The sequence below is a fragment of the Chiloscyllium punctatum genome, chromosome 48 (assembly GCF_047496795.1).
Source record: "Chiloscyllium punctatum isolate Juve2018m chromosome 48, sChiPun1.3, whole genome shotgun sequence".
Classification (NCBI taxonomy): Eukaryota; Metazoa; Chordata; class Chondrichthyes; order Orectolobiformes; family Hemiscylliidae; genus Chiloscyllium; species Chiloscyllium punctatum.
This window is the reverse complement of record NC_092786.1, coordinates 24091972-24109400: the sequence shown is the minus strand read 5'-3', so window position 1 is coordinate 24109400 and position 17429 is coordinate 24091972. Positions and strand designations below refer to the sequence as shown.

The 17429-nt window shown below is 43.6% G+C and overlaps 1 protein-coding gene across 3 annotated transcripts in view; it reads left to right on the top strand.

The window, feature by feature from the left end:
* Positions 1-17429, top strand: part of fah (fumarylacetoacetate hydrolase (fumarylacetoacetase)) — a 62187-nt gene that overhangs the window by 14306 nt on the left and 30452 nt on the right. For all 3 annotated transcript variants that reach the window (XM_072564857.1, XM_072564858.1, XM_072564859.1), the window contains 5 exons: positions 7402-7523; positions 8956-9005; positions 12746-12836; positions 15402-15499; positions 16255-16307. In XM_072564857.1, the coding sequence (XP_072420958.1) occupies positions 7402-7523; positions 8956-9005; positions 12746-12836; positions 15402-15499; positions 16255-16307 (414 nt within the window). The remainder of the gene's footprint in view (positions 1-7401; positions 7524-8955; positions 9006-12745; positions 12837-15401; positions 15500-16254; positions 16308-17429) is intronic.

Below are 17429 nucleotides of genomic sequence, written 5' to 3'. Positions count from 1 at the left end.
GCCTCCATGTTCCTGTCCATCTGCAACGTCTTTGACTCTCTTGAACATTGAGAACAATCTAAAAATATTGAATGGCTCTACCAGTGCCAGTCTCTGTGAAGAGATTTCTTCAGAACGACCACATTTTGAGGAAAGAAATTCTGAATCTCACTCTTAGATGGGCAGCCTCTTACTTTTAAAATGTGTTACCTAACTCTCGTCTCTCTATCAAGGTTAAACTTCCTCAAAGCATCTACCCTGTGAAGACCCTTCAGGTTCTCACACATTTCAATAAGATCACCTCTCATTCTTCTCAAATCTTGGATACGGGCTCATCCTGTCCACCCTTTCCTTGTAAGATAACCTCTGCATTCCCAGGAATCAATTGAGTGAACTGTCTTTGTGAGGCTTCTCCTGCATTTATACAATTTCTTGCTAATGCCTGTGAGACTGTGAGAGAGAGCCCACAGCCGTCTGGACATGGTCCTAGAGACAGCTGCGTTTCTCAGATCACTGTGGGCTCTCTCTAACATTCCCTCGGACATTTTGGGACTGCACTTGGGGCTGCTGTGGGCAGGTTTGTGTCCTTACAGCCCTGTGACTATCATCGCTCCATTGTGTGATGTCAGCCTAGCTTCCACTCTCACCTTGATGGTTCATGGGCACTGCCCTTGTTGTTGAGTTGATATCCCTTGATAGGTCCATAATGCACATAATTAATATTGATTGACCTCAGTTTGCCTGCTATTTCCCAGCAACCTCTCCAAATATGAGCCACCCTCCAATCAAATCTCAGAAAAATGCAGATCCTGGTGACAGTATCACTTGCACTGGGTGAGGAGCCTCCTCAGGACAGAACATCTATGGGAGATGTGTCATGGGCAGTCTAATAGGTGGGTCATCACCCAGTAAATACTTCTGATCCACCAGTAGCAAACTGTAAGAGCAGTCAGTATTTCAGGTTGGAACCTTTCAGCCCCTCCTCCTCTGATGCTGTTTGAACTGTGCTTTTTCCTCCTCCATTCTTTATCCATTCTGATCTCCAACGTCTGCAGTTCTCACTGTTTCCAAGTTGTAAGAGCAGTCCATAACACCATGACATAGGAGTGGAAGTAAGGCCATTCGGCCCCTCGAATCCACTCCGCCATTCAATCATGGCTGATGGGCATTTCAACGCCACTTACCCCGTACTCTCCCCATATCCCTTAATTCCTTGTGAGATTAAGAATTTATCAATCTCTGACTTGAAGACATTTAATGTCCCGGCCTCCACTGCGCTCTGTGGCAATGAATTCCCCAGGCCTACCATTCTCTGGCTAAAGAAATGTCTCCTCATTTCCATTCTAAATTGACCCCCTCTAATTCTAAGGCTGTGCCATGGGCCCTAGTATCCCCTCCAAATGGAAACAAATTCCTAGTGTCCACCCTTTCTAAGCCACCCTTTCTTATAAGTTTCTATAGATTTCCCCTCAACCTTCAAACTCTAATGAATACAATCCCAGGATCCTCAGCCATTCATTGAATGTTAGGCCTACCATTCCAGGATTCATCCGTGTGAATCTCCGCTGGACACGTTCCAGTGGCAGTATGTCCTTCCTGAGGTGTGGGGCCCAAAATTGGACACAGTATTCTAAATGGGGCCTAACTAGAGCTTTATAAAGTCTCAGTAGCACATCGCTGCTTTTACATTCCTACCCTCTTGAGATAAATGTTGAAAAGTGTGGCGCTGGAAAAGCGCAGCAGGTCAGTCAGCATCCGAGGAGCAGGAAAATCAACGTTTCGGGCATAAACCCTTCTTCAGGAATGTGCTTATGCCTGAAATGTCGATTTTCCTGCTCCTCGAATGCTGACTGACCTGCTGCACTTTTCCAGCACAACACTTTTCAACTCTGGTCTCCAGCATCTGCAGTTCTCACTTTCTCATGAGATAAATGACAACATTGCATTTGCTTTCTTAACCACGGACTCAGCCTGCAAATTAACCTTTAAAGAATCCTGGATTAGCACTCCCAGATCCCTTTGTACTTTGGCTTTATGAATTTTCTCACCATTTAGAAAATAGCCCGTGCCTGTATTTTTTTTCCGAAGTGCAAGACCTCGCATTTGCTCACATTGAATTTAACAACCATTTTTTGGACCACTCCCCTAAACTGTCTAAATCTTTCTGCAGTCTCCCCACCTCCTCAGTACCACCTGCCTGTCCCCCAACTTTGTATCATCAGCGAACTTTGCCAGAATGCCCCCAGTCCCTTCATCCGGATCATTAATATATAAAGTGCAGCCCCAACACTGACCCCTGCGGGACACCACTTGTCACTCTCTGCCATTCTGAAAAAGAATCTTTTACCCCAACTCTCTGCCTTCTGTCAGACAGCCAATCCTCAATCCATGCCAGTAGCTCACCTCAAACACCATGGGCCCTCATCGTACTCAGCAGCCTCCCGTAAGGCTTATCAAAGGCCTTTTGGAAGTCTAAATAGATAACATCCATTGGGTTTCCCTGGTCTAACCTACTTGTTACCTCTTCAAACAATTCTAACAGGTTTGTCAGGCATGACCTCCCCTTACTAAATCCATGCTGACTTGTTCTAATCCGACTCTGCACTTCCAAGAATTTAGAAATCTCATCCTTAACGATGGATTCTAGAATTTTACCTACAACCGAGGTTAGGCTAATCGGCCTATAATTTTCCATCTTTTGTCTTGATCCTTTCTTGAACAAGGGGGTTACAACAGCGATTTTTCCAATCATCTGGGATTTTCCCTGACTCCAGTGATTTTTGAAAGATTACAACCAACACCTCCGCTATTTCTTCAGCCAAATCCCTCAGAACTCTAGGATGTAGCCCATCCAGGTCAGGAGATTTATCAATTTTTAGACCTTTTAGCTTTTCTAGCACTTCCTGTTTTGTAATGGCTACCATACTCAACTCTGCCCCTTGACTGTCCTTAATTGTTGGGATATTACCCATGTCTTCCACTGTGAAGACTGATGCAAAGTACTTATTAAGTTCTTCAGCTATTTCCTTATCTCCCATCACTAGCCTACCTGCATCAATTTGGAGTGGCCCAATTTCTACTTTTGCCTCTCATTTGTTTCTTATATATTGAAAGAAGCTTTTACTATCATTTCTAATATTACTGGCTAGCTTACCTTCATATTTGATCCTCTCCTTCCTTATTTCTCTCTTTGTTATCCTCTGTTTGTTTTTGTAGTCTGCCCAATCTTCTGATTTCACAGTGCTCTTGGCCACCTTATCGGCTCTCTCTTTTTCTATGATATATTTCCTGACTTCCTTTGTCAGCCATGGCTGTCTAATCCTCGCCCGGATAATATTTCTTTTCTTTGGGATGAACCTCTGTACTGTGTCCTTGATTATACCCAGAAACTCATTGTTGCAGTGCTGTCTTCCCCACTAGGCTCTGCTTCCAGTCGATATTTGTCAGTTCCTCTCATGCCCTTGTAATTACCTTTATTTAACTGTAACGCCATTACATCTGATTTTGCCTTCTCTATTTCAAACTGCAGACTGAACTCTACCATATTATGATCGCTGCTTCCTAAGTGTTCCCTTACTTTAAGATCTTTTATAAAGTCTGGCTCATTACATAGTACTAAGTCCAGAATAGCTTGCTCCCTTGTGGGTTCCATTACAAGCTGTTCCAAAAAGCCATCCTGTAAGCATTCCATGAATTCCTTTTCTTTGGATCCACCGGCAATATTATTCACCCAGTCCATTTGCATATTGAAGTCCCCCATGATCACCGTGACCTTGCCTTTCTGACATGCCTATCTATTTCCTGGTACGTCTTGTGCCCCTTGGTCCTGATCACTGCTGGGAGATCTGTACGTAACTCTGTATGGTTTTTTTGCCATTGTAGTTCCTCAACTCCACCCACACGGACTCCACATCATCTGACCCTATGTCATTCAAAGCCATAGATTTCATTTCATTCCTAACTAACAAGGCAACCCCGCCCCCTCTGCCCACCTCCCTGTCTTTTCAATAAATTGTAAATCCTTGGATGATTAACTGCCAGTCCTGAACCTCCTGTAACCATGTTTCTGTGATGCCTACCACATTATAATCATTCACAATGATTTGTGCTGTTAATTCATCTACTTTGTTACAAATACTACGAGCATTCAAGTAAAGCACCTTAATGTTAATTTTCATATCCTCAGGATTTCCATCACCTCTAGTGATATGTCCTAAGTTATCCTTCCTTTTTGCTTCATTCCTAGTCTGCTTCGAACTTGAACCCTGCACACCTGCTAACCTGCTGCTTATCTTTCTAGTTGACTCCATACTCCCTGTTGCTTTCTCATTCCCTCCCCCCGACTCACCACCCTATTTATCCTTTTAGCCAGAACACTGGTTCCAGATCGGTTCAGGTGGAGACTGTCCCGTTGGTACAGATACCTCCGGTTCCAAAACAGGTGCTAATGTCCCATGAAATGGAATCCCTCTTTCCCCTACCAATCTCTTAGCCACATGTTTACTTCCCTAATTTTCTTATCCCTATGCCAATCAGCACATGGCTCAGGCAGTAATCCAGAGATTATGACCCTCGAAGACCTGTTCTTCAATTTCCTTCTTAGTGCTTCATACTTCCCAAACAAGTCCTCCTTCCTAGCCTTGCCTATGTTGTTTGTGCCAACGTAGACCACAACAACTGGATCCTCTCCCTCCCGCTCCAATATCCTTTCAAGCCGGTCGGAGATGTCCTGCACCCTGGCACTGGCCAGGCAACACACCACAAAGTGTGGCTGACCACAGTCAGGCAGGGCTGTGTGGTAGCTGCAAGCTCCCAGCATTAAAAGACTCCAAGTGCACTTTTCCCAAAGGGGATTACTTTGGGAATAGTGATCATAATTCCATTAATTTTAGAATACTCATGGACAAAGACGTGAGTGGTCTTAAAGAAAGAGTGCTGAACTGGGGGAAGGCCAACTATAGCAAAGTTCAGCAGGAGCTGGGGAATGTGATTGGGAGTAGCTGTTTGAAGACAAATCCACATTTGTTATGTGGGAGGCTTTTAAAGAGAGGTTGATTAGAGTGCAGGGCAGACGTGCTTCTGTGAAAATGAGGGATAGGAATGGCAAGGTTAGGCAACCATGGATGACCAGTGAAATTGTGAGACTAGCTAAGAGGGAAAAGGAAGCATACATAAGATCTGGGCGACTGAAGACAGACAAAGCTTTGGAAGAATACTGGGAATGTAGGACCAATTTGAAACAAGGAATTAAGAGGGCGAAAAGGGGTCATGAGATATCTTTAGCAAACAGTGTTAAGGAAAATCCTAAAGCCTTTTATTCATATATAAGGAACAAGAGGGCAACTAGAGAAAGGGTTGGCCCACTCATGGACAAAGGAGGGAAGTTATGCATGGAGTCAGAGAAAATAGATGAGATTCTTAACGAATACTTTACATTGGTATTCACCGAGGAGAGGGAAATGGAGGATGTTGAAGTTAGGGATAGATCTTTGAGTACTCTAGGTCAAGTTGGCATAAGGAGGGCGGAAGACCTGGGTATTCTAAAAGGTAGACAAGTCCCCAGGTCTGGATGGGATCTACCCCAGGTTACTGAGGGAAGCAAGAGAGGGAATAGCTGGGGCTTTAACAGATACCTTTGCAGCATCCTTGAACAAGGATGAGTTCCCGGAGAGCTGGAGAATTGCTAATGTTGCCCCCTTGTTTAAGCAGGAATACTCCAGGTAATTATAGACCAGTGAGCCTGATGTCAATGGTAGGGAAGCTGCTGAAGAAGATACTGAGGGATAGGATCTATTCTAAATTTGAAAGAAAATGGGCTTATCAGTAATGGGCAGCATGGTTTTGTGCAGGGATGGGCATGTCTAACAAACCTAATAGAATTCTTTGAGGAGGTGACAAAGTTGATTGATGGGAAAAAGGCTGGATATGCCATACACATGGACCTTAGTAAGGCTTTTGATAAGGTTCCCCATGGTAGGCTGATGGAGAAGGTGAACTCACTTGGGGTCCACGGTGTTCTAGCTAAATGGATAGAGAACTGGAGATGGAGAGTAGTGGTGGAAGGAGACCTGTGACCAATGGTGTACCACAGGGATCGTGCTGGGACCACTGTTGTTTGTGATATACATAAATGATTTGGAGGAAGGTATCAGTTGCCCGATGAGCAAGTTTGCAAATGACACTAAGATTGGCGAAATTGCAGATAGTGAAGATTAGATTAGATTCCCAACAGTGTGGAAGCAGGCCCTTCGGCCCAACCAGTCCACGCCAATTCTCTGAAGAGTAACCCACCCAGACCCATTTCCCTCTAACTAATGCTACAGACAATTTAGCATGGCTAATTCACCTAACCTGCACATCTTTGGACTGTGGGAGGAAAACGGAGCACCCAGAGGAAACCCACGCAGACACAGGGAGAATGTGCAAACTCCACACAGACAATTGCCCAAGGCTGGAATTGAACCTGGGACCCTGGTGCTGTGAGGCAGCAGTGCTAACCACTGAGCACACTGTCAGAGAATATAGCAGAATACAGATAGTTTGGAGAGTTGGCCAGAGAAATGGCAGATGGAGTTCAATCCAGGCAAATGTGAAGTGATGCATTTGGAAGATTCTAATCAAGAGCAAACTATACAGTAAATGGAAAAGTCCTGGAGAAAATTGACATACAGAGAGAGTTACAGAGGTTGAGGGGGGACCTGATTGAGGTCTACAAAATCATGAGAGGTATAGACAGGGTGGATAGATAGCAAGGAGCTTTTTCACCAGAGTAAGGGATTCAATTATTAGGGGTCATGAGTTCAAAGTGAGAGGGGAAAGGTTTAAGGGAGATATGCGTATAAAGTTCTTTACACAGAGGGTGGTGGGGGCCTGGAATGCTTTGCCAGTGGAGGTGGTAGAGGTGGGCACGATAGTGGGATTTAAGATGTATCTAGACAGATACATGAATGGGCAGGGAGCAAAGGGATACAGATCCTTAGCAATGGGCGGGAGGTTTAGGTAGAGGACCTGGATCGGTGCAGGCTTGGGGAGCCGAAGAGCCTGTTCCTGTGCTGTAATGTTCTCTGTTCTTTGTTCTTTGTGCAGTTCCCTGCTATGAGCAAGGGCTACACTCAATCTGAGGGACCACACGCACTCCTAAAAACCCAGCGCATGGTCTCACCCTGACTTGCAATGGTGCACACCCAACAATATAAGTACAGCCTAAAGGTCTAGCAAATCTCCCAAATGATTGCAAATGTGTGGAGATTTCTTCTGTACATCAGAACATTTCCAGTGACTTAGTTACCAGCAATGATAATGAGTTAGAAACATGGAATGATCTGCTCGAGAAGGAGACTGTTTGCCCACCATGCCTGTACTATATTCCTGCACTTGTAAGAAACCAATGGCTGTCAAACGTTGTCTATGTCTGTGTTGCAGCCGACCCTTAACTCTTTCATGGCTCTTGGCCATGAAGCCTGGAGGGAAGCTCGAGCTTTTCTGCAGCAGCTCCTGTCGGCTGGTGAAGCAACACTGCGGGATAACAAAGAACTGAGGCAAAAGTAAGGAATCATTACGTCAACCCGGCCACAATAAGCTTTTACTGAATGCTGTTAAAATTAATCTTTTAAATCTCGTGTTGATTAGCTTGGATGAATGCTGGGTGCCTGATGTGTGTTGAGTGACCAGGGGTTGGTTGGTAGGTAGGTAGGTTGCTCTGGGGCCAAGTAACAAATTCTGCATTTTCTGCATAACTCCTTACAACAACAAGCTCCATTTAGATAGTGTCTTTAACAGGGCAAAGCATCAAAGGAACATTATCACACAACGGTTTACACTGAGCCACTTCAGGGCAAGTGACCCAAACCTTAGTCAAAGAGGTAGATTTTAAGGTGTGCCTTAAAGGAGAAAAGAGAAATGGAAATACTTAAGGAGCAATTTCAGGAGCTGAGGACCGGCAGAAATGAAGGCATGTTCACGAATGGTGGAGCAGCAATGCTGGAGAGGCCAGAATTGGAAGAGGGCTGAAGTTTTGGATGGTTATAATGCTGTAGGAGAGTGCAGAAATACAGAAGGGTCACAATATGCCCCATAATCTGCAACTTCTGAAAGAAATACAATGTTTGAACATGGGTGAAGCTGCTACCAAGATATGCCCTATCCAAAGTTCGTACAATTAACCGTTGATTAGTATTTAGGTCAGTAGTGATCCCAGTGCTCTCTTGGGTGTGAAATCTCCTTGGAAAGGTTTTTGACTTGGGAGAGAATTACATCACTTCAAGCCTCCGTCAGGTTTCTGTCTGCCTTCCCCTCAGATTCCACATTCCTCAGTGGCTGACCACAAGCAACAATCTCATATCTTGATGGTGTTACTGTATCCAGGAGACTACACTCTCGCCTTGTTACCATGTCATTTGAACACTGCTGTCTGTTCCTGAGGGATGGGGTCTCCACACTCTCTTAAGAAACCTCTAGAAATAGAAATGAAACACAAATCCATGAAAGCCCCGAGTCCCACTATACTTTTCTTCTCTGCCCTGCACCAGCAAACTCTGGGACAGAGGATAGGAGAAAGCATTATGGGGCATAATTTTAAGGTGATTGGAAGAAGGTTTAGGGGAGATGCCAGAGATAGGTTCTTTACCCAGAGAGTGGTGGGTGTGTGGAATGCACTGCCAGCAGTGGTAGTAGAGTCAGATACATTAGGGACATTTAAGTCACTCTTGGATGGAAGTTAGTACAATGAAGGGTATGTAGGTTAGTGTAATCTTAGAGTAGGATAAAAGGCTGGCACAACATCGAGGGCCAAAGGAACTGTGCTGTACTGTTACATGTTCTATTTAAATGCAGGAATTGAAATGGGATTGATGATGAATTCTGACCTTGAGTGAAGAGTTAGAGGCTTTGTGTAAAAACAAAGCCTCTCATGTCACCTCTTGCTCTCATTGGGTCTATGTATGTGTATATACAAACGTTTGTTTTATTATTTTACAGAGCATTTGTACCCCAGGCTTCAGCCACCATGCATCTCCCTGCGCAGATCGGTATGTTAAATCTAGAAATACATTTCAATTGACAGAGAGGAGATCTATTTAGGCTCTGATAGGTCAAATGGCCAATTACTATGTTCTAAATCCCATGTAATGAATTTTCCTGGACTGAAACTTACAGAAATGCAGGGAAAAAGAATGACTCTTTCAGCCTGTCCCAACCAGCCCCTTGAAGTTTCCACCAGGTGGGATTGTTTTCCTTCTCTAACTCGGCCACAATATCATGAAAGTAGATCTTGAGGAAGCATTACCTTCAAGGTTATCTTAATGGGCCTAATCTGAGAATTCCCAAAGCTTGTGGTGTCATCAACCCAGCAGTCCCAGCATGGAGCCTCAGTTGATAGGCTGGAGACAGGGTAACAGCAGAGTCACTCTCTGCCTTGCCCAGTGTCACTGGAACATATAGACCCCTGATGCCCCAAGTTCAATGTTTCTGCCCAATGCAGTAACTGACCAACAACAAGCACATCTAAAAGATTTGAACCTTGGCCACACTGCACATTGGAAAGGTAATTGTAGAATTCCTTATCATTCAGCTGCTCTCACCACATTCCTTTAAACTGGGATGTTTAAACATCCCCTCCCCTTCATTCTGCCGCACACAGAAACTTCTCACATTATACATCATATTAGAATCCCTACAGTGTGGAAGCAGGCCATTCAGCTCATCGAGTTTATGCTGACCCTCCAAACTGCATCCCACCCAGACCCACTTCCCCTACCCTATCCCTGTTACCCTGCTTTTCCCATGGCTAATCCACCTAACCTGCTCATCTTTGGATTGTGAGAGGAAACCCACACAGGCACAAGGAGATTGTGTCTCCACATAGTCATCCAAAGGCAGAATCAAACCTGTGTCCCTGGCATTGTGAGGCAGCAGTACTAACTGCTGACCTACTGTTCCACTCATTACAGTAATCGCTCATTGAGAGAGAAATCATGGGTTTTATTCTTTCCCTGTACCAGGGCCCCTTATTGACCTCCCCCCTCATACTTAACCTTCCTCTTCATATCCTACAGGTGCCCTGAATCAGGAACCATAGTCACTATGGTATCAAACTCTTTTATACTGGTTGAGCAAAGCCAGTTCAAACGCAGTCATAATTGGACTCAAAACATTCCTTCATTTTCATTTTTAGCAGATGAAGCCAGATTTGCTGAACTTCTCAAGCACATTCTGTTTCTGTTAGCAAATCTTCTTCTTTATGCTCTATGCCTCTATATATAAAGTCCATTGAAAACACAGTTTTGTATCATACACTGGACAACCAAGACTTCATCAGACAATTACACACAACTTAATTGTTCACACTGTGCAACCTGCTCTACTCCTTTAATCTGGCCTTATGTAGTGTCCAGGCAGCAACAGCTCGTAACAGATTTGTACGTAACAACAAGGAGCATAAATAATAATCCCATGTTCAATGATTACGTCTTGAACTAGTCGTGGAATATTCTATGAATGCAGTTCCTGGTTTCACTTCAAATTTCAAAAATGGCTGAAAAGCTTCCAGGGAATTAGAATCAACCCATTTGCATGCAAGAATGTGCTATTTTTTTCTGCACAATTAGCTTTGATAACAACAAAAAGTTGTCACTGAATAATAAGTATTTTCTTATTTTAAATTGTAACCAGTCATACTTAATAATTGCAAGACATAGAGGAAAATAACAGGAGGGCAAAATACTGCAGATGCTGGAAATGGGGCACAGTTTGATTTCCAGGGGGTCCCTTTTCATTCTCACTAACCCACTTATCAGATGATACAGTCATATGGTAACATTGCCATCTGCACTTTGTTGGTATGTGATACATTACAACTCTCACAGAAGCAGAATTAGAAGAATTCAGAAATATCTTCGATAATCACCACCACTCTATTAAATTTGAAACTACAACACACAAGGAAAAACTTAGAATTCCTAGGCACTCCAGTATTTACATTAGTACAACACAACAGGCTTAAGTGAGTAACAAAAGTATTTTTCCCCAAAGTAACTGACACACTTCTAAATATAAAATGCCATCACCTTAAACATACCTTCTGCAGATTGGTGAGGTCATGTTTTATTAATTTCCATTACAAAACTGGAAGATTTTGAACAGTTTGTTACTATTGTTACTGCATCTCCGATTTAGCCTTAACAAGTTTGACAGTGTTCATTACTGGTGCATCCATTAAACGTTCCCCAGAAACTAGCCTCAGACCATATCAGCCCAAAGCTAGAGGTTTCACATTAATTTGCTAGAAATCCGTTTTCTTAATAATGACAAGTTTTCTTTACTCCACATTTGCTGACTAACTCAAAGTTAGCAGGAACTCCCTCACTATTTGCTCCTGTCCAATCGCAGAGTCTTTCTCTCCTGTGCTTGCTGCTGATAAGGCTCACCACCGAACCTGTTTGCTTCTACTTATGATGAGATTATTGGTCACCTTGTACTCAGATGTTCCTCGGTCCTGGTTTGGGGACCTGTGGGGATTCTGATCCTTAGTGACGCTTGATGTCCCTACTGGGTGTCACGGTGGCTCAGTGGTTAGCACTGCTGCCTCACAGCACCAGGGACCCAGGTTCAATTCCTGCCTCAGGTGACGATCTGTGTGGAGTTTGCACATTCTCCCCGTGTCTATGTGGGTTTCATCCGGGTGCTCCGGTTCCTCCCACAGCCCAAAGATGTGCAGGTTAGGTGAATTGACCATGCTAAATTGCCCATAGTATTTAGGGATATGTAGGTTAGGTGCATTAGTCAGGGGAAATGTAGAGTAATTGGGTAGGGGAATAGGTTTAGGTGTTCAGACGGTTGGGCTGAATGGTCTGTTTCCACACAGTAGGGTTTCTATGATTCTAGTGAGTCTAACCCTGAATGGGAGGGTATGTGGCCAAGTGAGAACACACTGAACGACACCAAGAGTCCCCAAGACTCCATCAGGTGGGCAACATCACCCAGAATGGATTTGGTTGCCAAATCAATAGCCACATGGATATCGGCCCCACTCTGTGTAAACCAGCTCTCAAGAACTGGAATCTCATCTGGAATGGAATGCCCTATGCAACCATGTTTGCAAGGTCATTGAGAATGAGTGGCAGTGCTGCCTGAGTCTGGATCCCACTAAAGCAGGACACCGTCTTTCCCAGACCTTGATTCATCATCCCAGCAGCTCTTTGTACCCACTCCTCTGACCTCCTATTGCCCTCCCCTCAGCCCGGAGCACAGACGTCACGCACATCTTTGCAAAAGACAATGTTCTGCACACACACACACCCCCCCCCCCCCCCCCCCCCAACCTGTTGCCCCTAGAGACATGTCTCCATGCTCTCCCACACAAGGTATTCCTGGTCAGGTTGTGTCTTATTAACGTTAATGCCACTAATTTGACAAACTCAACACTTCAGATATTTTCATGACGGTTGCTGTTGGAATCATGTAGACCTCTGGGCTATTGGCTATTGTCAGCCTTTTGTTTCTCTGGAGCATATGTAGGATTGGAAATTGCTTTTCATGTTGTCCAGTGAGGGGCAGCAGAGAGCAGACGAACGTGCCCTGAACCGTCAGTCAAACAAGATAGGGCAGGGTTCCAGGCTATTTTGCTCCAAACATAGCAGTGTGCAGCTTGTGGGAAGGAAATAGATGGTTTTTTTTATGCACTGTGAATCAAAGACCAACAGAGAAGTAAAATATCAACTAAATTAAGTGGACAGTTGTTTTGTATTTTACTAATGTGTTTTATTTTCAGGGGATTACACAGATTTTTATTCATCCCTTCATCATGCAACAAATGTTGGAATCATGTTTCGAGGAAAGGACAATGCTCTCATGCCTAACTGGTGAGTGATGATTTTGTAATCCTCCCGTGGGTCCAAATCCACGGGCACTTCGAAGTAGAAGGACAAGGGCAGTAGACATATGGGAACACCAGCACCTATAAGTTCTCCTCCAAGTTCTTCACCATCCTGACTTGGAAATATCTTGCCATTCCTTCACTGTTGCTGGGTCAAACTCCTGGAATTCTCACCGTAATGGCATTGTGGGTCTACCTACAGCACATTGATTTAAGAAAGCAACTCACCCTCACATTCTCAATGACAACTAGGGATGGCAATAAATGATGACACTCACATACCTCAAATGAATAAAAAAAAGCTCTGCTGTGGCTATTTGGAGGACTCTGGTGCCTGGTTGAAGGTTTCCAAGTAAAGGTTGCCAAGTCTGGTCAGACGTATTCCTGAAGACCTGCCATCTCCAAACGTCATTGTTTGTGGAACAAATTCTCAAAGGTTTTCAAAGGATGACAGGTATACATTACTTCTAAAAACGTCTGATTTTTCTCAGCAATATCCTCAAGAATAATTTTCAATCTTGGAGATTCCAGGACATTCCTACAGTGTTGGCAATTCCATATTCATACAAAAGCTGGATTTTCGATTGTTCACTCTGGGATGTTTCAGTGTCAGCGTTGGGTGTCAGTGGTCAGTCAGCTCCCCAATCTTATCCATGGCAGTCTTTGATGCCTCTTTGATGCCTGTGCTAATGTGAATCCCAACAACTGACTGTAGGGGGAAGCAATGGCACAATGGAATTGTTCCTGAACTGATGCACTGAATCCGATATTCCAGACTCATGCTCTGTGGACGTGAGTTTGAATCCCATCAATGGCCGATAGTGAGACTTGGCTTCATAAAAAAATGGTATTAAAAGCTTTTAACTGAAATGTATAAAGGTGGATAGATTATTTCTAATTAACAAATCACCATGTTGCCCAAGGAGTTGACATGGATTGGGGTGTTTATCCTTGATAGAAAATAAAATTAGCCTCAACTGTTATGTTCTAATGTTTGAGATACGTAGTTAAGAACCTTGGTCTATTTGTGTCCAGTGTTATGCCCAATAATGTTCATGCTCTGAAGGCAATTCAGAAATGATCAAGGATTTAGAAAGAGAAGCTGAAGAAATTTGTGATATTGACCATGGAAGGTATTCTGGTAAAGATTTATAAAGTAAGAGGATGAGATACTTCTGGAAATGTAGCTCAAACTACAAGAAGAAAATTGGACATGGGGACACAGATTTTAGTGAACAAATGGCAAATTTCAGGCTGATATGAGAACGTTATTCACCCAGAGAGACATGCACATGGAAAAGACATCCACAGGAGTGAAGCTGCCGCAGTTAAATCGCTCAGTGTATCAACTCAATCCATTGCACCCAGCAGATAAGATTACTAGTTTCAGTCGAGCCAATTAACAAGTCAGTTGTTTCTAGTTAAAGTCTAGGGGATCAAATACCAGTGTCAACTGAATATGTTGGGAGTTCCAACTAGGCTTTCAACACAGTTACAGTCATTCCTCATGGATCCAGTTGAAACTGTTGCATATTGGTCTGAAGGGATTCGTTGTGAGGTGTACATTAAGCATTACCTACGATAATGAGATAATTTAAAACTAGAGGGTATAGGTTTCACATGAAAGGGGAAGGATTTAAAAGGGACCTGCAGGACAACATTTTACACTGAGGATGGTGCATATTTGCATTGAACTGCCAGAGGGAGTCATAGATGCAGGTACAGTTCCAGCATTTAAAAGGCATTTGGACGGGGACATGAATAGGAAAGGTTTAGAGAGAAATGAGCCAAACACAGGCGAGTGGGACTAGTTTAGTTTGGGAAATCTGATCAGCATAGGCGAGTTGTTCCGAAGGGTCTGTTTCCATGCCATATGGCTCTATACGGACTTGAGAGCAAACACCTCATGATCTCAAAAGAATGAGACCTAACATCTCGCTCTCATCAAAGTCTCTGTCATGAAATCACTATTACCTGTAACTAACCATTAACATGCAACACACTATATCTTGTTAACAACAAAAATAGCTTTGGGTTAAATCAATAAGTGGTTTTCCTCTGAAGAAGGGTCATACTGGACTCAAAATGTTAACGGCATTTCTCTCGACAGATACTGCCAGACTTGCTGAGTTTCTTCAGTTTTCTCTATTTGTTTAATGTGGTTCCCCCCCCCCACCCACCACTTGACCAAGCAGACCCTGGAGTGTAATCTATTTTAAATGGATGATGACACCAATCTTCATCGCAGGCAGCAGCTTACACAGCACAGTGAGCTGGCATAGCCACACAACAGGAACTAGCTGGACCAGTTACCTCTGGGTGAAACCAACTGAGACCAGTCGAAATTTGCTATTGGCTGTTTTTCCAGTTGAGCTGAGCAACCTCTCCAACATACATCAACTTGTGAGGGACCCATGTTCAATCTTACCCAGGACATACACATGCCAGAGATTAGTTAAGATTAATAGAGCAACATCCATGGACACAAAATAAAGTCTTGCAATGTGGAGATGGGCAGAGTTTAAACTATATTTCTATGTACCACTCCCAGGTTGCACTTACCTGTTGCTTACAATGGCCGTGCGTCATCTGTCGTTGTGTCTGGGACCCCCATCAGAAGGCCCATGGGACAGACAAACTCAGATGAAGGTAAGTATGAGGCCGTGTGGAATTACTTGGCTGACTTAAATGCTGAATGGTGAGAAATAGTTTGAAGTCCAAAATGTTAGTCTAAACAGATTGTGTAGAAATTGTTTATTGTTTGGGTGAGTTCAGGTTTATTGGAGGGTAAAAGGTAGGGAATGAGCCAGGTCAACATTGGAGTAGGCATCTCTACAGTTAGCTTATGGGCTAGGACTTCAGCAGGAGATGAACTGAATCGGGAGTGGAAGCTGAGGTGCTGTTACTTTGGCTAAAGTAGGCAGTCTTGGTGTTGGAATGATTATGGTGTTGGAAGCTCCCCACCAGATCCCCTGTGGCCCTGGATCCAGCACTGATCCTAAGTCTCAGGTGAGGGTAGTACCTGCAACACTCCCAGTCAACAGATCTGTTGGTCTCTGGGGATTTTTCATCTTTCTCCAAACTCCTTTTCACTGGATTTGTGGCTCCTCAGCACTTCGGGAAAGTTACTTGTGTCTTCTTCCATGAAGACAAATATAAGGCAGTTGTTTAACTTCTGTGTCATGTATTTGTTTTCTGTTAATGATTCTCACGTTTTGGACTAAAAGGAACCTACCTTTTCATCCATGATCTTCATCTTTCTGTATACCAATAGAACCTTTTACAGTCCAATTTTATGTTGCTTACACATTTACTAACATACTCTATTTTCCCCTCTTACTCAAATTCTTGGTCTTCCTTAATCTTAAATGTTCAACTGATTGCTACAAACATTCTCATTACAGCGAAACCGCCTGTGTTTGGACCCAGCAAACTTCTAGACTTTGAGCTGGAAATGGTATGTTTATTTTATTTTGTTTAAACTTGGATTACACATCACTACGAAGATAGTTATCAGTGATAGTTATCAGTGTCTGTTCACACCAATATTTCAACCAATAAATTGAATATCCGGGGAAGGCAGTTGTGGGACTTGTGTGACAATTTCGCTGAACAGGTTAATGAGAAAACATGAACGCAGGGTGGGTCTTATGGCAGGATTCACAATGGTTGATATTACACCAAGGAAGATCTATTTACTCAGCACATAACGAAGCAAGCCAACTTTAAACAGTTCTCCAGTACAGTCTATGAGTTAAAGAGTTTACCCTGTGTTTTCCTATCGAGCAACGACCTTGAGGAATGGGATGGATCTTGCTGTTCTAATGGTGGCACAATTGGACATCACTTATCTAGTTACCATATGGGATTTGCACCTTGTCCCCAACAGCATTAACCTACACCTCTGGATTAGTAGTCCAGTGACATTATGGGCGGCACGGTGGCACAGTGCCTCGCAGCGCCGGAGATCCGGGTTCAATTCCCGCCTCAGGCGACTGACTGTGTGGAGTTTGCACGTTCTCCCCGTGTCTGCGTGGGTTTCCTCCGGGTGCTCCGGTTTCCTCCCACAGTCCAAAGATGTGCAGGTCAGGTGAATTGGCCATGCTAAATTGCCCGTAGTGTTAGGTAAGGGGTAGATATAGATGTAGGGGTGTGGGTGGGTTACGCTTCGGCGGGGCGGTGTGGACTTGTTGGGCCGAAGGGCCTGTTTCCACACTGTAAGTAATCTAATTACCACCACACCACCATCCCTCCCACACTACAACTTACCGAGTCTTCACAGTGTATCTAAACAGTGCACGTCTACAGTCTACAGAGTCTATGTAAATAGTGCACTATTAGAGTTTATCATGTTTATTTAAAAGGGAGAATCTATGACTTACGTCAAATGAATGTTACTGTAAAATACCATACATTCTCCTAATCTAGGCAAACTGATTAATACAGAGTAAGACAAAGGGATTGGTACAAATGATATCTGTTAATAAGTCCAAATCACTTACAACAGTGTGGGCTCTGGACATGATTGACAGGGGAATAAACTAAGCATTTCTGTTCTAGTTCAAGTCTAAATAACCAG